Here is a 23,303-nt window from a genome sequence, read left to right as displayed (position 1 = left end):
CTTATAGTTGTAATTACAATCTCATTTTCAATCTTTTTAAGCATACACACATACGCACACACACGCACACGCACACACACACACACATATAATATTCGTGTGATAAAATTGTTACTAACATAGAATACATACACACGTACTTAAATGAAGATAAATATAACATTGATTTATTTTCAGTGAGAATAATTAACAGTGGATATCGAATACATAACCATGGAGTATTGGAAATTAACATTGATAACGCATGGGATATGGTGTGCCCTGAGGGATTTGATGAAACAGATACGCAAGTCGTTTGCCGTGAGCTCGGTTATAAAGGAGGAATTATGTTTCCCCAACACACATATGGTTTTCTTGAAGACCACGGACCTTATTTAACCCGCCCAGACCTTAATTGTACTGGCAATGAAAGTTCTATTTTGGATTGTCCCTACAACACCAAGGCATTTTGTGCCGGTGAACCTTATAAAGACTATGTTAGTATTATGTGCCTTAATGACAACAGCACGCAGGAAGGTAAGATTAAAACATTTGCTCCCTCTTTCAAGAAAGTTTTTGTTTTCTAATTATCTTCCTCCAAAATGTTCTATTCAGGAAATTAAATACGAAATATAATTATATGGCAGCAAAAATAAAATAATTTCTACGAAATGTGTTATCGGGTTGGATCTATATTTTGACCCGAAAGATATTGTTTCTGCGAACCCCATCACCACAGATGCATTATTCTGAACGCTCTTGCAGTGAATAAAGCGATCTGTAACACACCGAGATCTCTAAATATCAATACTCTCTACTCAAATAAACCAGTCATCCTGAAATGCAAACACGAGCAGATTTTTTATATAAATATTCTCGAAGCTGAAACGAAAGAAAGAGAATGGACTAGGCGAAGTAGGTGGATATACGTGGATGGAAAGGGTCGCTGAAGAGGCCACAGGTGTGTGACGAAAGATTTCCAGTCAGTGGACATAAGATAAAATAAGCACAATAATAAACGAGTGGAGAACGAATATATAGTGCGTGTGTTTATTTGGCAAAAAAATTACCACCCTGAAATATAACAAACGAAACAAAATCTTTTGTAATATGTTCGCAAGGTAACAATGATACAATATCAGAATTTATAACCCTTGTGATTATCAAAGTACATTATTAATATTATTTATAATTCAATTTTCACTACAACCGAATTAACTGTGGCTTCACTAGTTTCCTGCACTACGTCTTTTGTTTTATTTCTATCCATAAACGATAAGTGCTACCACTCATGTTACCCACTTTTCCATGAACTCGATGTGTGTCCATCAATTTGCTGCACAAATAAATCTCTCGGCCTCGTGCTATATCAACTACAGACTGAAAAAACTGCGTTGGTAAATTCAAATTATTAATGTATAAAATAATATAGTTAAGTTCGGGCTACATAATGCAGTGACCAAAAAACATATATAACATATTATCTTTAAGATTATATGTGTAATGAGATGAAAAGTCGCTAGTTTTCTTTTCAAAGAGTGCGTGAGAGACTTCGAAATTACTAAAACTTAAATGGATATACACAGTGATGGGTTACTCTAATCTTAACAGCTATGGTGATAACTCCGGACATTCTTCGGTCTTATCGAACATCCTCAGAAAACGCGTAACTAACAAATGCTTTTAAGAATACATTGTTTTCTGAAAATAATTATTGACTTGGCAATATAAGATAATGACATCAGAAAATTACCCAGGAGTGACTTCTGTATAAAGAACATATATTCAAGTGCCTGCTAACATATTTAATGGAATGAGTCAAAAGAAATTCTCATCAACTGATTAAGAAATATTTAATCAGTAATAATAACCTCTTTCTATTATTTTCAATATTATTTTGTCTGCTTCCCTTTCTCACTTGTCCTCTATCTTTGTATTCGTTGAATTGAACGTATGAAAGGACCCTGCTGGTAATGATAAATAATAATAATAATAATTTTTTTTAAAATTTTGATTATCATTATTATTATTATCAGCAGCAGCAGCAGCATCATCATCATTATTTCTAATTTAAAATCAAAACCAGCAACTTTGAGTTAACTCGTACTTTATTTTATAGACTCTGGATGATGAATAAAATCGTACTGGAGTCGAAGTACGGAGTTGAAGTACGGAGTCGAAGTACGGAGTCGAAGTAGGGGGTCGAAGTTGCTGGTTTTGTGCCTAGATTAGAAGGAATTTCTAATAATAAGTACGGGAAACTATTTTTATGGTTTTCGCTTTTTATCACTTACACTTTTCTCTAAATATTCTTTAACGCTCTCACTTTCTATTTTCCCCTCTCTTTTTCTCTCTCTTACACTCTCTCTCTCTTTAGAGAAACCACTGCGTCTCTCAGGAGAGATAATTCCAGAAGCTGGAATGATTATTGTCAACAAAGAAGGCGTTGATGGTTTTGTGTGTAACATGAATTGGCAAGACAGCAATGCTCATGTTATATGTAATCAGCTTGGTTATAAAGGAGGGATTTCACTTCGCTATGAAAGGAAGGAAAGTGGTCCACTTTTTGTACCAAAGGCTTTTAGATGTACTGGTTATGAGACAAATTTAGAGGAATGCAACGTTACCAATGAGGTTTGTGTCTCTGATTTCACAGCTAGTTCTGTTTCCGGCGCATTCTGTTATAATACTCAAGGTAACTCTCTCACTCTTTCCACTATTTATCATGTACTACTTAATTTTCATACATCATTATTCATTGTCAATTTCATATTCTTTTGGTTATTAAGATGACGGTTAGCACACCTGATATTAGCATGTCAAGTTTTAACTCTCTGGTGAATCACGTCCACATTTTGCAGAATTTAGTAGATTTATTATTATTATTATTATTTATTATTATTATTATCATTATTATTATTATTATTACTGCTACTACTACTACTACTGCTATTACTACTATTACTACTACTACTACTACTACTACTACTACTACTAATACTACTACTACTGTTGCTGCCGCTACTGTTGCTGCTGCTACTATCACGTATACTATTATTATTGCTTATAATTGTTTCTAATATAGGCACAAATCCTGAAATTCGGGGGAGGAGTAAGTTGATTAAAATGGACTCCAATAAACGATTGATACTACATTTTAGCGATCCTGGGAGAACAAGAACAAAACAAAATACTGCAAGTTATTTTTGTGGACGCTCTAACGATTGTTCCAATTCACTATCCTTAATAATTTCTATCATTCCTTAGAAGGAGCATTAATCGTTACCATTGATCGCATACTTGACTGGTACAATATTTTATCGATCATGAAAGCATTAAAGGCAAAGTTAACCTTGACGGAATTTGAACTCAGAACATAAAAACGACAGAATAAATACCGAAATGTATTTTGTCCGATGCTCTAAAGATTTTGCCAACCCACCACACAAGAAGGTATTAATAGTTATTTCAAATATAGGCATATGTAATGGAATCTTGTGGGAGATAATTAGTCCATTAAACGGGGCCACAATACTTGATTTGAAGCTTTATTTTATTGGCTTCAGATGGATGAAAGGAAAATTTGGCCTCGCCAGGATTTCAACTAAGAACGTAATTGACGGAGCAATTACCACCTGACATTTTCTCTGTTGCTATAACGATTCCACCTTGCTCATTGCTTCTAATATAGGTACAAGGCCAGAAAGTTGGAGGTGGCGATTAGTCCATTACATGGACCCGGTACTTGAAGGGTACACTAATTTATCGACCCCACTGGTATGAAGTGCAAATTTATTGACAGTTGTATTTGAACTCGGAACATAACAATTCAAAACAAACATTACATTTGATCCGATGCTCTATCAAGTCTGCTAATTCATCTCTTTGTTATGGCAGATTAATTGAGCAGCCGAGAAAATGCTTCACGGTATTTAGTTACGATTCTCTTTTATTTTTATCCAAATTCAAATAAAACCAAAGTTAGCTTTGCCTTTTATCCTCTATGGTCAATAAAAAAGTTTTATATTCGGATTAATTGACTTTCTCTCTTCTCGGCTAGCCTTTTGCTAAAGTTAGGCATTCATTATTGTATATTATATTACTATAGTTCAAATAGTTAAAAGAGTAAATTGTTGGGTTACTGGAACTAGACAGTTAAATTATTCTGAAAGTGATGTAAAACGCACTGGATTAAATTTCGACTTTATGGCTTAATATATAACATACAATAGATTATCACGGTTAATATTAATTTAATACTAATTATCCTTATTTAAATCGTGCTCAAGCGATGGTTTAGCAGAATCGTCAGAGCGTCAAGCGCCTTATAATAATAATAAGTCATTGCTTTCAACGCTTAAAATTGTGTTTGTTTCGTTATCAAATGCTACTGTTACCAGCCGAAGCACATTACGACCCTCTAAAATCATTTTATGGAGTTACTGTCCAAACCGAATTTTGATTTTTACACTAAAATAACACAATTTTATTCCTGATACAAACCTCAGGAAAATAATAGCATTAATGAAACTTAAAAGTTTTGATTATTTCCTTACTTCTCATTCGACTTGTTATAGGTGTTATTTAAATATCTCTAGTATTATCTTAAACATATTTAAAACAGATTTGGATATATTTCAACCACAACACATACAACATCAGATTGTGACATAAATAATTTCACTGATCTCTCACAAGTTGATTTTGATGATTCATTTTTCTTTTACCTTTGATAAACAGCTAAGAGTGATGTATACACTCTTAACTGAACGATGTATGCTTTTTTTATATTTGTAGCACCGCAATTACGTTTGGGAGGTGGCAATACAAACTCTGGCTGGGTAGAAGTTGTTGTTGATGGCAAAGTCGGCGTTATATGTGCTACAGAATGGTCTCAAAATAATGCTGAAACAGCTTGTAGACAAATGGGTTTCTCTGAAGGGGAGTCTAAAAGGTAATGCTGCCAAAGAACGCTCTAATTGCAATTACATAATTAAAAAAGTTTAATCACAATCAGTTTTTTTTTATGTCCTATTAAATAGAAACTGTTTCACAAATATCAGATTTCAATGACACTCCTTGATATGCTCCATATATTACAATATTTTCATATAAATATATTTTTAACTTGATACGAAGACAAATGTATCCTAAAGAGTAATAATGAATAACAAAGCATATCTCATCAGTAGCGCGATTGAATGAATCGCAGAATGCAGAATGATGTAAAAGAATAAAAGATCAGAAAAAGGAAAATAAATGTACAAATGCAATAGATTTTACTCAATACAAAGATGAACCTGAGAAGATAGAAAACAGGGATAATGTGTGTGTGTGTGTGTGTGTGTGTGTGTGTGTGTGTGTGTGTGTGTGTGTGTGTGGTGTGTGTGCGTGTGTGTGTAAGAGAGAGAGAGAGAGAGAGGAAAGTAAACATAACTACACCACGGCGGATATTTGATGAAACTGGCCAACAGATAGTGGGGAATAAGGTACTAGTAACCAAACATAGATGTATGATGAGAAATATTGGTGTGTACATTATATTCAAATATATATAAAAAAGAACTGAAATTACTCCACTTCGGCAATGCTAGTAAAATACATGTGCTTTTCTTACTAGCCAGCTAAGAAAACCGCTATGCTATGATTAGTGCGAGCAGATCGAAACATGAAAACATATGACTTCGTTTGAATATAAATAGTATGAGATTTTCTTCTCGTTAAGACATTTTTTCTTCCGGACCCAATGAAATAGCTGATAATATTATTTTTATGTAATATACTTATTTAATGCTGTTAATTATTCATAATAGTAATATGTGTTGCTTTTATCCTTTTTATAAAGAAATCATAAACCCTTTTTTTTTTTGCTGATATCGTTAATTAGAAACTTTTCTTGCTCTTCCCATCTCTGCATAGATTTATTGTAAGAAGGAGAATTGCGAAATGTTTTGACTATGTTTCTCAAGACCTCACGCACCCCTTCTCTCAATCCTCCTCCCTCTACTCTACCCGGTAAATACACGTTTAAAAGCTAGCCAGTGCTTTGCCGCACCCGATGCATCCCACGCCCCAACCCCTCTCGCGATGTCTTCCCTTAGAAATTTCTGCCTAATTCTGAAAATGCTCCGAAAAGTCCCAATTTTCTTACCCGTAACCTTAAAAAAATCAAGCGTTTACATCCACGTAATACATGTATTACATTGACGTTATATTTCATGAAATATATTATTCTTCTGTTGTATCTTTTTCATGCTTTAAGTGATATTTGAACTCAAGACATAACGCCGCGAAGCTTTTTGCCCAGCATGCTAAACGATTCAGCTTGCTCACCGCCTTATTTTTCTAAAGTTAATATTAATGTTTATTTGCGGAAAGCGACAGAAAGAATACAGGGAGATTTTCCTGTACTCTTTTTGATGCTTTTTCGAAACGGTACTAGTCTTACCGACGGAGACAACCACCAGTCTCGCTGGATTCTGTAAATCTTTTAAGGATAATTGTTCAGTATTGATTCATGGGAGAGTGGGGCACAGTGATGGATTAATTTAAATAGGGCGAAATCGAGCCATTGGTAACTCAGCCGACATTCCTAAAGAGTCTACTCATTGAGGAGAATGATATTGTAGGTTTCTTTCTATATTTGAACATACTACTGAATAAAAAAGCACAACTTATCAAACAGAGGTGAATTCAAGAATCAATGAATCTACAGTGATAACAGTCTGCTAACTGTACTACTGGACTGTAGTCGAAAGAAAGCATAATGTGAGGGATAATATCAGTTTAGGAAATCAGCATGTGATTTCTACGAGGATCTTATAAACTAGCAAGGCGAATTTAACCCAAGGCACTCGGTGAGAGTCACTGACGAGCATTAATATAAATGCGAAATCACTGAGATCTGGTTATACCGAGACGCTGAGGGAGCTTGCCTCCCTTGTCAGTGATTAAGATAAGTGCTTCTTGAGGCTATCAGTTGATTTAACCCTTACATGTAGCAATACTGGTGCTGACTAATGCCTTCAGTCACTTTAGTGACGTATATATATATATATACATATATAAATATACACGACGGGCTGCTTTCAGTTTCTGTCTAACAATATTGGAATATTCGCATTTAGCTCAAAACGAATACAAAAGTTAAGTATAATTGACAGGAATTTTTCAAAAAAAATTTATTTTACGTGCACAGCGTTATGGCCATTTTGTGAGAATAAAAATGCACACTAAGGAAAATGATGAAGCGAGGTTGTGTAGTCGTTGATAAGAAATAGAAACTCTGCATTGTAATTGACGTGACCATTGATGCCAGAGTGAAAAGAAAGAAAAGCGGATGAATAAAGTATTATACTCTCTTCTAAATGATTGAAATATAACATTTTGTAAAGCCTATCCAAAATTTATATAAGTATTGTTATTTTTTTCTGTTATTTAAAGCATGTTCCTTCTCCATCAGGATATTTCTAAAATATGTATTGTATAAGACTCTTATTAAAACTTTGTCTTGTGAAAGTCTGCTATTTTAATTTTGTTACGGACAGGATTCTTAATTCACCCACTGAACATTGGTTCTCCTTCATGAAATGTGGGTTCCTCGAGTCGCATTTTTATAGCTTATTTTTTATCAGTTAAGTCTTTTATGCTTTTTTCTAAGCTTCTTTGTCTCTATCGGTCTTCTAACTGAGCTCCATCCTTATAAGTGGGTGGGTATTGCTATGACAGGTACTCCTTGATCGATCACTGTTAGTTGTTGTTTTGCTGCTCACCGGCTTGTGGCTAAGAGAGGAGGATTTTAGGTTTCCGGGCTCGCTACTGATAATTAGAACAGGGCCATTTCATTTGCCGACTCATGGGTTGTGCCCTAGGACAGACGAGCTTCAGGATTTTTTGAGTTGCTTTTTTGTAAAGCTTTCCGTTAAGACAACTTTTAGACATCTGTCTTGGATACTGAGCTTTAAGATCTTTCTCACAGTATCTTCTACAAGATACAGTTCTATTGTTGTTTTGTAGTTTTGTTGGATCCAAAAGAATTCGTATGTACATGGTCATTCAACCCGACCACTAGTCACTAAGTTTTACAGCTGAACTGATCACTTGCTCATTTTATCACGAAAGGGACTACTAAACAATAGTTGACATCTCTACCAATGACCCTTGTTTCCCTTACCAAATACTGCAGGTCTCGTATTAATTGGGCTTGCGCCTTTGCCCCGATCCCTCTTTTAAAGATGACACAAATAATACAAGCTCCACTTAAAATCCAAAATAAAAATTACTACTTTCAATTACATTTATAAAACAACTAGAAATAAGCGAGCAGAATGTTACCACGATAGACTGAAGTAATAAAAACAAAAAAAAACAACAACAATACAAATAATAATAATAATAATATAATAATAATAATAATAATAATAATAATAATAATAACAATAATAATAGACCTTTCTACTATAGGCACAAGGCCTGAAATTTTGGGGGTGGAGACTACCCGATTACATCGATCGCAGTGTTTCACTGGTACTTAATTTATCGACCCGAAAGGCTGAGAGTCAAAGTAGACCTCGGCAGCATTTGAACTCAGAACGTAAAGAGGGACGAAATACTGCTAGGCATTTCGCCCGGCGTACTAACGATTCTGCCAGCTCACCACCTTAAATAGTAATAATGATAATAACAATAATAATAATAATAATAATAATAATAACACCGTTTCAGCATGCCTAAACATAATATGGAAGATATTCACTGGAATATGTGCGGCAAAGACATATACTCTCCTGGCACAGGAAGAAATACTACCAAGGAAAGAAAAAGTATGTAGAAAGAGTACTCAGAGTACCAAGGATAACCTGGTCATCGATAAAACAGTTTTTGAGGCATTGTAAAAAACATCATATAAACATGTCTATGGCATATGATATAATGCCTCATTCTTGGATGGTTGAATGCCTGCAGATGTTTGGTGTTTCTGACATCACAAATGTTCTGATGCATAGCATGAAAAAGTGGAAAACCAAATTGTACTCAACTAATGTATTCCCTGGAGAAGTTAATATTAAAAGGGGAATCTTCCAAGGGAACTCGTTTTCTCCGTTACTATTTGTAATTGCACAAATACCCTTAACAATGACACTTAGGAAAGCTAAGATGGGTTACCAATGTGGGAAGAAAGGCCCATCACTGATCCATTTTCTATTTATGGATAATCTGAAATTATTTGGGAAATCGGAAAAACAGATAGATTCCATAACCAAAACAGTCCAGAAGTGTGGTGGGGACATCGGTATGGAAATTGGGATTACCAAATGCTCAGTATGAAAAGAGAGAAGAAAGCATCCTACAGAGGATTGCGGTTACCAGCAGGAGGGACCATGGGTGAACCCAACGGTAGTGGGTATAGATATTTAGAGATTTTGGATGACATTCTACACAGAAAAATGAAAGTCAAGGTCAGCGAGGCGTATCAAAAAAGGGTGAAGATGCTGTTGAAATCCAACCTGAATGGCAAATATTTGATTACCGCAATGAGTATCTGGGCAGTTGCGTCCATCCCCAAATGGACTAAGGAGGAAATATCAACACTGGTTAGAAGGACGAGAAAGTTGATGACGCTGCGTCGGGTGCTACAACCTAAAGCAAGCGTAAGCAGACTGTATATGAAAAGAAAGAATGATGGCAGAGGACTAATTAGTATAGACAAGTGTATAAGGAGTGAAAGGAGAACGCTTGCCGAGTATTTTTTAAATAGTGATGAAGACCCACTGCAATATGCCGCGAAAGATATGGGTGTAAATGCAGTTGAAATGATGGCCAAGGAAGAGTTTAACCAAAGAGCTGAGGAGAAGAGAAAAGAAAACCTTCTTGAAATGAAAATGCAGGGACAGTTTGAAAGGAATACACAGGACGTTAAGGATAATACATCTTGGACATGGTTTGAGCAAGGTGATTTGAAGCGTACACTCGAAAGCCTGATCATTGTTGCACAAGACCAGGCTCTCGCTACCAAGTCAGTGAAGAATAACATCTATAAAACTTCTGACACCCAGAAATGCAGACTCTGGGGAAAGAGTGCGGAAAATTTGACGCACTTGGTAAGTGGATGTGAGAGCCTAGCACAAAAAGAATACAAGTGCCGCCACGATAAAATATGTGTGTATCTTCATTGTTTCTTATGCTGTAAATACCAATATGAAGTAACAGAGAACTGTATGAGCATGTACTAAGTAAAGTTATGCAGGAGGTTGTAAAAGTAACGATACTCTGGAACTATGATTTTCAGACGGATCGTGTAATCGAACACCGTCGGCCGGACATTGTCATATCGAATAAGAGAGACAAATACTGTCAGATCATTGATGCAGCCATATTGTTGTGAGCAAGGAGGCTGAAAAAAACACCAAATACTCCGAATTGAAAGTGGAAATGGCAAGACTGTATGGAATGCGAGAGAGGTAATGTAAAAAATGCTCAACTGGTTACGGTCAAGCAACTGACAAGCAAATCTGTGGTATTGAGCAGAATATTTGCTGTAGCCCATCTTTTATACCAAGACAAAACAATGTACATGATAACACTTCCAATCAGTTAAGATCAGAAGCCATGAGAGCCACTGCCTGGTACTGCATCAGGGCATTTATTATTATTATTATTATTATTATTATTTATTATTATTATTATTATTATTATTATTATTATTATATTATTATTATTATTATCATTATTATTATTATCATTATTATTATCATTATTATTATTATTATTATTATTATTATCATTATTATTATTATTATTATTATTATTATTATCATTCAGTAATTTTATTTTTATAGCGTGCTTTCACTTCACTACCGAGCGCAGCTCTGTGTGCCTTAGGTATGTGCTGTGATTTGTTGTGATGCCCTGATGGTTATTGTATGGAAAGTGTTCTGCGTAGGATGTGTGCAGTGCCTAGTAATGCAATTTTCTGTATGTTATATGTGCTTGTAAGTCCTGGTGTTTTTATGTATTTGTCTGAATATTTGTTTATGCCTGATTCTTGATTCTTCAGGAATTCAGTTAGTGTGGCTATGTGGTATTGACAAAGTTCATCATCACTATCATCATCGGTTTTTAGTTTTTCATCAATGAACTTTGTCAATACCACATAGCCACACTAACTGAATTCCTGAAGAATCAAGAATCAGGCACTCATAGCCAGGGCAGACGTGTATTTTCGAGGTATTGTGAAGATACTCCAGGCAATGAATTTTTTTGAGAGTTTATTTTCTAAAACAATCTATTCTAATAATTTTGTGCCCCTTTCTACGAAATTCATCTGGCAACTCTGATATGAATCCTGTTAGTAAAAAACAGCAAAATGGAACGTGCGCACCAATCTTTTGGCACACTCAAAATATTCACAAGAGTATTGTGTCGTTAAGAGAAAGGGTTCTTTGTCCGAGCTGACTTTGAGGTCACAAACGAGAGAGAGGCTACAAAGGTCACGGAATTGGGTCAGCGTAACTAGGCCACGAAAAAATTCACTCAAGAGGAAACATGCAATAAGGTCAATAAGACAAAAAGAAAAATGGATGATAAGTTTATCCTTCATCAAATCTCATTACAGGAGGATAAAACAGGGAAACTGCGCACATTCAATGCAACTTTCCACCTCTTACACCTAGCTCCACATGTCTGGCCGACACTTGGATACAGCCTTTGTTGTTATGTCAACAAGTGTACTGCAGTGGTGGTGATGGGGTTTTTGCAACCCTTGTCTGAGCTTAACTCTTGGACCTTTTTATTTGAAGTCCTCATTGAAGTTAGTTCTGTAACAACTTGGCTTAAGAATTATCTCAGCTCGGTAAACACATTTTTGGTCGAATAATGGCTTATAGATGCCCGATAATCAGAGTCGCTTCGCAGTCCCCTAAGGGACAGTGGACCCCAGTTTGAGAAGCTAGGATCTAGAGCTTGTGTTCTTTATTGTTTCAGTCTTCGATTCAATCGTTCTGTAATGTATATATAATTACAATATAGTAATTGCTTATAATTATCAAAATATTTTCAGTTTAAAATTAATTTTAAACAATAGGCCCTAGGGTAGCTGTGTGGTAAGAAGCTTGCTTCCCAACTACATGGTTCCGGGTTCAGTCTCACTTCATGACACGTTGGTTGTCTTCTATTGTAGCCTTGGGCCGACCAAAGCCTTGCGAGTAGATTTGATAGATAGAAACTGAAAGATGCCTGTCGTGTGTGTGTGTGTGTGTCTGTCTGTCTGAATTTGTTCCCCACTGCCGCTTGTCAACCGATGTTGGTGTTTTTATGTCCCTGTAACTTAGCGGTTCGGCAATAGAAATTGATGGAATAAGTATTAGGCTTTAAAGAAAGTACCGAGGTCGATTCATTCGACTAAAAACTTTTCATGATGTTTACCCAGCATGGCCGCAGTCTAATGACTGAAACCAGTAAAAGATAAAGAATATTGATATTAAATATTGCATTTATGAGGGAAATATTTCAAAACATTCATGTGAATTCTATTGATTGCCTAGAACACGTAAGGTAATTAAGTGTTGTAGCACATGGTACAATGGAATCATCAATCGGGCAACCCTGGAAATTCTAATGATATTTAACTTTTTCCATTAATTCCAAGATTAAAACTTATTAGAGCTGAATAGGTGAAATATATATTGCTACTTCCACATATCGAAATTATTGTTAATTCTACAGTCACCTGTTGACTTGATGGACGGAGTGATCCGATGCGCACCGCATACGTTTCATCGCTATAAATAAATCATTTGTGCAGGTTGTTCAGGAAGAAATTGTGGAACCATCTTTCTCAAACGAGAGACTACCATCAGATAGATAGATAGATAGATAGGTAGGTAGGTAGGTAGGTAGGTAAGTAGGTAGGTAGGTAGGTAGGTAGGTAGGTAGGTAGATAGATCGATAGATAGATAGATAGATAGATAGATAGATAGATAGATAGATAGATAGATAGATAGATAGATAGATAGATAGATAGATTTATTAGCCACACAGGGCCGAACAAAGAGGAGACAATATAATGTAGAACTTTTCTTTTCGAAAGAAAGAAAGCAGAAAAGAAAAAATTCCGATCGAAAGCGTTTGAGACGTATAAACAGCAAAATAATGGGGAGTAAAAATGTAAAACAGATTAGGTTTATTCGTGGAAAGAAAAGCCTACGAAATAGACCACGGTAACTTCAGGCAGGGAAGAAACACATGAGAGCAAAATGCTCTCTCTCTCTTTCTCTCTCTATCTCTCTCTTTTGGATTTACAGTATCATGCTCAAAGTGGTTTAGTCCTTCGCGCCTACCATCTTTGCAACATTCACCCACCTTCTATTGAAACTTTAAAGAGACAAAGCTTCCCTCTCTAGTCTCACCCTCCTTTTCAAGTGGTACTTGAAAAAGTTGATGAGCGATTGACCAGAGTGTTTGTCTCTAAACATTTCGCACGAGTCCACCACACACATTCTTTCACCATGGCCACTAGTACAATGAAAACTGCCTTGCCTTCCTGCTTAAAGGATGGTGGCGGGGCAATATTCACGATAGACTCGACTGATAACCGAATTCGTCTCACATGTGACAGTAGCCGTTCGACATAAACCCACAGGTCTGAAATGGTTGGACACTGTACGAGTGTGTGCAGAACAGTTTCGTCGATCTGACCGATTCTCGGGCAGGTCGGTCCGGTGTTTCTCGAACCGTGCCGGTAGAGCTTATCCCGACCGGGCAATGCTTCCCAAGAGCACTGCCAGGTCAGGGATCTCTGGTGATTGTCTATAGATCTCGACTCGAAAGTGGTCGTAGAGTCGGGACAAAGGACGACGGTGAGACAGTAATAGATGACGGATGCGATGTACGCGTTCGCCATCTCCACCCGACGTTTTAGGGATAGCTTCCTCTCGGCCCATTGCTGGATGAGAGTGGTCACCCTATTCGTTATCTAGTCCCAGTTCTTCTACATTTGGAGGTCTGGTCCCTACCAGATCCCGAGCAATTTAACCGGTCCGTCGGTCCAGTGTCCGACGATGGAAACGCTGTTGGACGGTATGGGCATGCTTCTCCAGATGCCGAGCCGTAAGCCCACTGACTTTACCGAGTTAATTGTCGCTCCCACTACAGTTTCATATTCTTTTCGTGTCTCGCGACAAGGTCCATATGCCTGTGGCTCCACACTATCACGGTGACGTCGTCCGCGTATGCAGACACGCTCCTCCCGCATCTCAGTTCTCGCGGGATGCCCCTCAGCGTAGCCAGCTTCCGCAGTAGTGGCTCTACAGTCAATACGTACAGAAGCGACGAAGTGTTGGGCGAGGGCCAACCTCGCCGCCAGCACGTTGGATGCGATACCACTTTTATGTGCCTCTTCTAATTTCTTAACTAGGTCTTCCTCTATTCTATTTCGATCAATCGCTAAAGCCTTACTATACCTAACTGATTCTGTTTTAATTGCTTTTTTTAGGCCAAACCACCATATATTGCTAATCCGGTCTCTGTAAGCCTGTCGCGCCGTGAACGACACGTTCAGTTTCCAGCAACCGGAACCCTGCCTACGGTTCTGATCTAAGTCAAGCGTTCAAGCCACAAATTTGTGATCAATATGAAATTGTGGACAACCTACACTATCCCTATCCATTGTCCTACTCTATCTAAATACGATCTGGACGATCCGATGCGGTTGCTCCATGTCCACATTGGCACATTCGGGTGATCCAGTCGGTACTTCTCAGACAGTTGGAAACGTCTGAGCAGGTCTTTGAGGTGTTTATATTCACTCCTATTCATATCTATACCCACGTAGTCCAGATGTGTGTCCAAGGTAGCGTTCCAATTCCCCACTAAAAGTAAAGGTCTAGACGTACCCAGGAAAAGTCTAAAGAAATCCGTCCGACTTTTTAAAGACGGTGAATAAACTGTTAAGCACACTCTTTACTGCCATCGACATCCAAAACAACCAGCCTACCCTCCGAGTCTAGGAATAATGCTCTTACTTTGAAGTTCAGACTCTTCCGAAAAAGCACCGCGGTACCACCTCCGCCCATTCTCGGCAGACGCAGAAGAATAAATGTCGAATTGTCTACCGAACATGTGCTGGAGGGACCGCGGGTTGTGGAGTCTGGCCTCCCTAGTAGCTATGATATGCATATTCTGTAACTTGATGTCATTCAACAGGTAGCCTTGTTTCCAAGGCGACCCCAAGCCACGCATATTTATACAAACTATTCTAAGCATGTTCCTACCTAAATAGGACAACTTTAACGTGAAATAACTTCGTAAATATGAGTTTTCCTCAAATATGCTAGGAGTAAAAGATGTTATATGTGACACATTCTACTAGTGTCCGAAGTTTGAAAGTTTTTAGTTACAAAAAATTATTTTTTAAATCTGTAGGTTAAAAAGTAAAGCTCCAGCAGATGTTATTAGAAACCTTTCTGACAAAAATACATACAGGTATACATAAGCAAACACGACAAAATATATGAACTTACGTGAGACGACGCGAACAACAGCCAATTAGATAGATAAGATAGATAGATAGATAGATAGATAGATAGATAGATAGATAGATAGATAGATAGATAGATAGATAGATAGATAGATAGATAGATAACAGTTTATAGATAGATAGATAGATAGATAGATAGATAGATAGATAGATAGATAGATAGATAGATAGATATAGTCGGTCTATGGAGTTGCCCATGGTTTCACGTCCATAAAGTGCTTAGCCTTACAACGTCTCATCAGACCAGATCTAGGAAGCACCCACCCAGGATCAAGGACCTTGACGCCATCGAGGCAGACCTGAAGGACTTCATTCCCAGGCTAAAATTTCGTAAGACCTCTTATTCCTTCCAACGTAAGCATTAGGATCTGACGCGATGCTGTAAGGCTAAGCGCTCTATGGATGCGAATCCTTGGCTAACCCCATCGACCGGACACAACTATCTATAACTTAGAGTGTACTTCTATTTCGGAATTATGATTCACTGATGATGATGATGATGATGTGTGTTGTGTGTGTGTTTGTGTATGTGAGTGCGTGCGTGCGTGTGTATGCGAAATTTAGTTTAATTAAAATAAGTTTGGGACATATTTGAACTTCTAAAGGCAAATTTACTGCAGTTACCATGGGGACTTAAAGTTTCGTAGACGTCTTCCAGAAAGCAAGCCCGTCGGGCTTAGTTAACCGAATGGAAAGATGCAGAAAGTCCAAAATGTCTACTGGAACCTGAGCTGCCATTGTTCAAGGCAACCGACATAGTGTTGTTGGAAATAAAATCGACATTCCAGCGACATCAGATGTATTTAAAAAAAGAGTTGACCAGGAAGCTGGTGACGTCTTGCTGTCTGGCCTGTCTTTCAAAGGGACTGGACGAAGATGTGTATATGAGTGCTGATTGCTAATGCGTGTGTATCTACTATATGTATACGGGTGATGGTGCACGTGGGGTTAAATCTGGTGTGTGGTTGAGAGCTGATGACAACCGTTCTTTGGTGCGTTTGCTAATGTGTATGGGTGCGTATCTGTCATTTGCGAGTAACCGCACGCGAACATGTCGGAATATGCGTCAGCTGTGTATATCAGCTTCGTGTGTATCAGATGTGTTTGTCTGGAAGAATATTATGTGTGCGTGTGTGCTTGCATCTGGTGTATGCGTGTGTGTATACATATATATTCATTCTTTTGGTATTTGTGTACCCGAGCATGGCAGATGTATACGTTGCTGGCGGGTATGGGGTGGAGAAATTGGCGTTGGATTCAGGTATGGTTATGTTGTGAGGAAAGGTTTGGTTATGTTAGGGGAAAAGAAAGAGAAGAAAAACATACATACATAGATGTTTATGTGCGTGTGTGTGCACGCCGACGTATATGAAGACGGCTGTGGGAGGTTACACGGGATGCATAAGATTGGAAGGTCAGCCTGTGGTCTGTGTAGGCATTGGTAGTTAGGAACTCTGTCCTTTGTTGTGGGGCAGCCAGTGTTGAGAGGCAATCGATGATATATCTGGGTTGTTGGCGAATAGTAGTTTGAAGCTCACTAAGAGGGCGTTCCTCTGATGGCAGCCATAAGATTCTGCATCTGTTGATATACACTGCAAGCTGGTGAAGAATATGCAATCTTTCGCTGATACAGAGCAGAAATTCCTTGCAAAGAATAAGATGGGGCCCTGTCGATGATGGCCCATTCGAGGGTTTCATTCCTACAGCCCTTAAGAAGCAGGATCCTCCTAAAAGGCAGCTGGCAGGGTTTCGCCGATTACAATGCTCAGCAGCATTTTGTCCGTCTTTATGTTCTGAGTTTGTTGAACCTTTGCTCCGAAAGAACCAAAATGGATTCAGACATAGGTGCTCAACGCTGAGCCAAATACTATGCCTACGCAGACTTATTGAAGAATCAAAAAGCATTTAATCGCGATCTTGCAATGGTATTTGTAGACTTTTCTAAAGCGTTCGATTCTGTAGATAGGTACAAGATGTTTGAAATCCTTAAGCTCTATGGGATACCAGACAAAATCATTTCTGCCATCAAGGTCCTCTACACAGATACGTCTTCAACCATCTTAACCCCTGACGGAGAAACATCATCTTTCTCAATCAAAGCCGGAATACTGCAGGGAGACACACTCGCCCCATTTCTTTTAATCATTGTCGTTGACTATGTGCTACGTATGTCAGTTGATACCATCTCTGGCAAGGGCTTTGAGATAAAACCAAGAAGAAGTTCCAGACACCCAGCTGAATACTTGACAGACACTGACTTTGCTGACGACATCGCTCTTATCAGTGATTCTCTCTCCAATGCCCAGTATCTTTTACAATCTCTCGAACAAGCCTAAAATTGTGTAGGTCTTTACCTCAATGAGGCCAAGACTGAATATATAAACAAGTGCCTGTCCAACAGTGATTGCATCATCCATACTCTCAACAATGCGCCCTTAAATATGGTTTCTAATTACAAATATCTTGGGTCATACATATCATCATCTGGAAAAGATTTTCTAACTAGAAAGGGTATGGCCTGGTCAGCCTGTAATGACATGCATAAGATCTGGTCATCAAATCTAAGTAGAGACTCCAAAGTTGAAATCTTCAAAGCCACAGTCGAACCAATTCTACTATTTGGCTCAGAAACCTGGACGTTATCAAAGAAGCTTGAGAGGCGGTTGGATGGGACCTACACTCGCCTCCTTATGAGAGCTCAAAATCTCTCGTGAAAGCGACATCCAACCAAAATGCAAACATATGGGAAACTACCACCTGTGTCATCTCTTGTGAAAGGTAGGAGAGTTCAGTTTGCTGGACATTGTTGTAGAGCTGAAAAAGAGGTAATTTCTACTCTCCTCCTCTGGAAGCCATCTACTTGCAATGCCAGAGGGCGCACACTCTCCTACCCTGATGTAATCTCCAGGGATACAGGCATCCAGCAACAGGACCTCCGTAATGCCATGATGTACCGTGAAGTCTGGCGTAGCATGGTAAATTCCATTGTCTCGACCACGGTCGAACAATGATGATGATGTTCTGAGTTCAAATTCCGCCAAGGTCGACTTTACTTTTAATCGTTTAGGGGCCGATGAAATAATTACCAGTGAAACACTGGGATCGATGTAATCGACTATTCCCCCACCCAAATTCCAGGCCTTCTGTCTTTGGAAGAAAGGATTATGAGTAATGTGTCTTTGCCACTATAATCATAATCATTCGCAATATCATCGTATTTTTCGTTCTCGTCATCATATTCCTCACTATATATAATCACCGTCATTTATCCTCATCATTATACCTCCACGACCTTCACTGTCGACTGTTTGCGTTTAGTTCTTCCGTAAATTATGACATTTAATGAACAATGACATTTGTTTTGAGTATTTTTTTTATTTTTTGCTTTTGAAGTATAATATGAATGTTACTTTCATTCGTTTCAATAACACAAACACCAATATTCCCCAACACTTATCATAATTATGATCCTCATTACTATCATTTCCCCAATCTCTTTCACAGTCGCACTAACCAACAACTTCGCTCATCTTATTATTGCAATATTTATTGATAGGATGGTTGTTTCTTTTAATGGAGCAAAGTAACTTCTCCCTATTTCCCTTTGTCCCCCCCTCTCTCTCTCTCTCTCTCTCTTTCTCTTCCTTTCTCTAATACAATGCTACTCACACTTGGGGTCAGTGATTTTAGCAGCGAAGTCAGAGACGTTATTCTAGCAAATTTCAAAGAGAAATCAAGGATCAAATTACAAGTTAGACTTTAAAATGTGGGTAGTTACAAATTTGATTGCTAAACCTGTGTAATATTTTTCAAATAAGATAAATTGAAATATTTTATATAGACTTTTTATCGTAATATTTCACAGACTCATCTTATATGTTAGCTATATATATCTTTGATTATCTAAGATTATCTACTCAAATTTACTCAATTCAATAATTCCATTAAACTATTCTTCTTCTGCTATAATTTTTGTTTATGTAAAATTGTATATTATATTATTAGTTGTAATCGATTTAGAAATATCATATCAACACAGTGTTCATTTCTTATCTTTTTCAGTATAGACAACCCCGGTTACCTACCAGTCATGATGTCCGGGATCCACTGTTTCGGGCGGGAAATGACGCTTTTCGAATGCCATATAGAAACATGGAGACTAGAAACAAATTGTGACAAGATTGCACATGTTTATTGTTACAAGAAAGGTAAAATTCAATACTGTGTGAGGGTCTATTCTGTATAAAAACAAAATATACATTAGATCTCAGCTGCCATCAGATGTTTTACCTATATATTTGTATTTTAGATATAATTGTCATGTCGTCAAACATCTACTGGACTGTAGAATGTTTCAGAACCTAAGGTTAGTTATACGTGTCTGCCGTTATAAATTACATTTTTGCCAGCTGAAGAAACGTTTAACAATCTTATTTTCATATTTACCTGATAAAAAAATTCCTCGTAAATTATTATAAATCATTATTGTCTTATTTGTTTTTAATTTAATGTTTTTTTAGGTGGGGGATTTCATTGTTTTACTCTCTCCACTTTATTCCAACATCTTTATAATATTTTCCTTCTTTAAAATAGAAGCAAATTAATAATGTTCGTGTTCATTATTTGCATTCATTTGCTACTGTTTTCTGCTAAATATTTATGTAAATCTACATAATGCTACATTACAGAAATATTCTAATTCTAGGAGTCCTCAGTCGCCTTCTCTCTGTCTTCAATATAAATCTCTGATAAAAGGGCCGTTTATACAAACCGTCATTAAGATTCTTATTTTTTCTATGATATCTTGCAAACAACTTGCACATGCAAGTGCTACCAGTTAAAAGCTCCGTATATCGGAAGCTAGCAAGTGTATGGGGTCATCAGGAGAGAATGCGCGCCGTTTCGGGTCCTACTTCTCGACGGCATCAATGCGCACCGGCTCCCCTCACTGATATGAGGCCCCGCTTGCTAGATCAGCTGGTTATGAAGAACTCAATATACTTCTAGCCATCGCTCATCGTCTCTTTTTAACCAACTTCTTATTTTTTCTATGTAGTTTGCTTGGGGTTTTTTTTTTCAACTTACAAATATTGATTTCAAATGATTTCAAATGTTGGCACATTCTCAACATTTCCAGAGGAGCGAGTTGGTCAATTACATCAATCCTAGCGCTCAATTGGTACTTATTCTAATTGCAGTGGGTGGATGATTCGAGCTGCTGTGAATGTACACTGTTTCACAGTACATATAGACAGTTAATTCAAACGTAATCGCACGCGTACATTTACAACATGTAAACATACTTGCATACACACATAAATACATACATATGTAACTGGCTGAGCATTTGAATAAGCCGTCAAGAGATACTTGAAGTCTCACCAACACGAATTTTACAAAATGTGTATGCATGTATGCAGAGAGGGAGTCATAGATATGCGAGGAGTATGCCAGAGGTTTTTTTTTATGTTTGACAATGTAAAGCGGCGTCGAGTTACGTCACTTTATGTCAAAGTCATAATTTGGTGGTTCGAGAAATAGACACCAATAATTACTACCAGACTAAAATAAGTACTTATATTGATATGATGGGCTAAAACCCTCTGAAGTCGAATAACTACGAAAGGTTGAAATGCAAAGTCGACGTCGACTTTGCTTTTCATCCTTTCAGAGCTAGGTAAAGAGCTAGGTGAAATGTCGCTAAGCATTTTGCCTGGCATGCTAATGATTCTGCTAGCTCGGCGCCTTCAAACTCCAAATATTATATTGAATTATAGTGTATTTAAGTACAGCTAACGTCCATAATGTACCTAATCTTTCTCTTTTAACCTATAATCCTTCTCTCTTCACTTTGTTTTTATTCATAAAATTTATGTACCCTTTATTAAGATTCGTTATATGTGACCATTTTTCTACTGTCATTTTCGGAACCATCTCTCGCAATATAGTTGTGTTTATTACAATGGATTATTGAAATCATTTGTAATAATCCCATGCGAGTTGTATCTTTGTTCGTCAAAAAAAAAATGCAATCTTATGACCTTCTGTTATATTATTCGGTTAAGCTTTCCTCCGACCATCTTTTTTTGTTTTTTTTTCCTTTTTTTTATTTTTGTAGCTATATACATGTTCTGTAACTTGACATACTATGATTAATATAATTATATCTGATGCTACCTTACTCAACATCTTTAGATATGGAACAACATTAAATGCTTCCTAGGTAATTAGCACAATTCTATCTTGCTGAGAGATTTATGTTCTTATAGTCAGGTATTAGATTTTTCGTTCCTTTTGAAGTGCTATCGGATCTCTTCAGTTTCGATCACAGATGTTTTAATAATCTTTTTTATCTAAACTCTTTGAAACTTCGTATACTGGTATAATAACTCACGCTGAACACGGTTTACTTTTAACATTTTTGACAAAATTTCGTATTTTAGAAGTTATTTCGTATTAAAGTTGTCGCATTTTGGAAATTTTAACCAATCAACGACGTGTATTCAGCTGAAGAAAGTTACTACTGTTTGCGAAAGTAGTCGAAGAGCAACAACTTCCGAGTCATCTCTATTAAATATCACCACTCTGTTGTATTTCCTTTTTGTTTACTACATGTGTTGCATATTACACACTTTTTTGTTTTGTTTTTTTTTTGTTTTTGCTTTTTTTTGTTTTGTTTTGTTTTGTTGTTGTTGTTTGTTTGTTTGTTTGTTTTTCTTTTTCGATCGGTTAGGAATGTAATTAAAATGTTTGGTCGTTTTAACTCCAATGGATGCGAGGAATATTTAACCGGCATTTCAGCAGCTCGCTATTTTACTTTAGTCCTTCGGTGGTTCCAATTTGTAAGAAATCCTTTCGGGGTCGATAAAATAAGTACCAGTTCAACACTAGTCTCAATGTAATCGACTCATTTCCTCCTCCAAAGCTGCTGCTCTTGTGGCAAGATTTGAAACTGTTATTATTATTATTATTATTATTATTATTATTATTATTATTATTATTATTATTATTATTATTATTATTACGTTTAAATATTTGTTGTGCAAGATTTTTTATGTAAATTCGTGTGTTGAAACAGATATTGTTATATTTCGGAATGGTCATAGTGCGTGTGTTTTTATTGGCTAAACTGACAATATGACCATTCCGAAATATAACAATATTATTATTATTATTATTATTGAGTGAGAGAGCAGTGCATGCTCTCAAAGTGACACTGGGGTAAAATATACGAAACCCAGTATACCCATCATGACTACCCGTCTGATAAGCGTACACCAGGCACATGCATCACAACCATATGTGCGCGACATGGTGATCTCATATGAAGATAAACAGCACATGACCTTGCAGGTGGGGCCCAGGTAGAATTTTCTTCTGGTTGAGTAACCCATCCCACTCAAAAGGTCCTTTAATAAGGGTTGTTTAAGGATGTTGAATGAAACACCCATGTTTCCAGAGGTGAATTATTTAAACCCCAAAGACTCCCTCAACACATGGCTATGATGCTCCCCCACTACTTCTGATCGTGATCAGAGATGTACATATCGTCAGCCACTAAGGGACATGCTCAACTGGTTACGGTCAAACAACTAACAAGCAAATCTATGGTATTGAGCAGAATATTTGCTGTAGCCCATCTTTTATACCAAGACAAAACAATTTATTATTATTATTATTATTATTATTATTATTATTATTATTATTATTATTTATTATTATATTATTATTATTATTATTATTATTATTATTATTATTATTATTATTATTATTATTATTATTATTATTA

The 23,303-nt window shown here is 37.0% G+C and overlaps 1 protein-coding gene across 1 annotated transcript in view; it reads left to right on the top strand.

Annotated features, from left to right (window-relative positions):
- Positions 1-23,303, top strand: part of LOC115220349 (deleted in malignant brain tumors 1 protein-like) — a 213,857-nt gene that overhangs the window by 109,403 nt on the left and 81,151 nt on the right. Inside the window, exons 7-10 of the mRNA XM_029790455.2 lie at positions 178-516; positions 2,357-2,674; positions 4,777-4,933; positions 19,577-19,722. Coding sequence (XP_029646315.1) covers positions 178-516; positions 2,357-2,674; positions 4,777-4,933; positions 19,577-19,722 — 960 coding nt within the window. The remainder of the gene's footprint in view (positions 1-177; positions 517-2,356; positions 2,675-4,776; positions 4,934-19,576; positions 19,723-23,303) is intronic.

This window comes from Octopus sinensis, linkage group LG16 (genome assembly GCF_006345805.1).
Source record: "Octopus sinensis linkage group LG16, ASM634580v1, whole genome shotgun sequence".
NCBI classification, from domain to species: Eukaryota; Metazoa; Mollusca; class Cephalopoda; order Octopoda; family Octopodidae; genus Octopus; species Octopus sinensis.
This window is presented reverse-complemented; position numbering and strand designations above follow the sequence as displayed.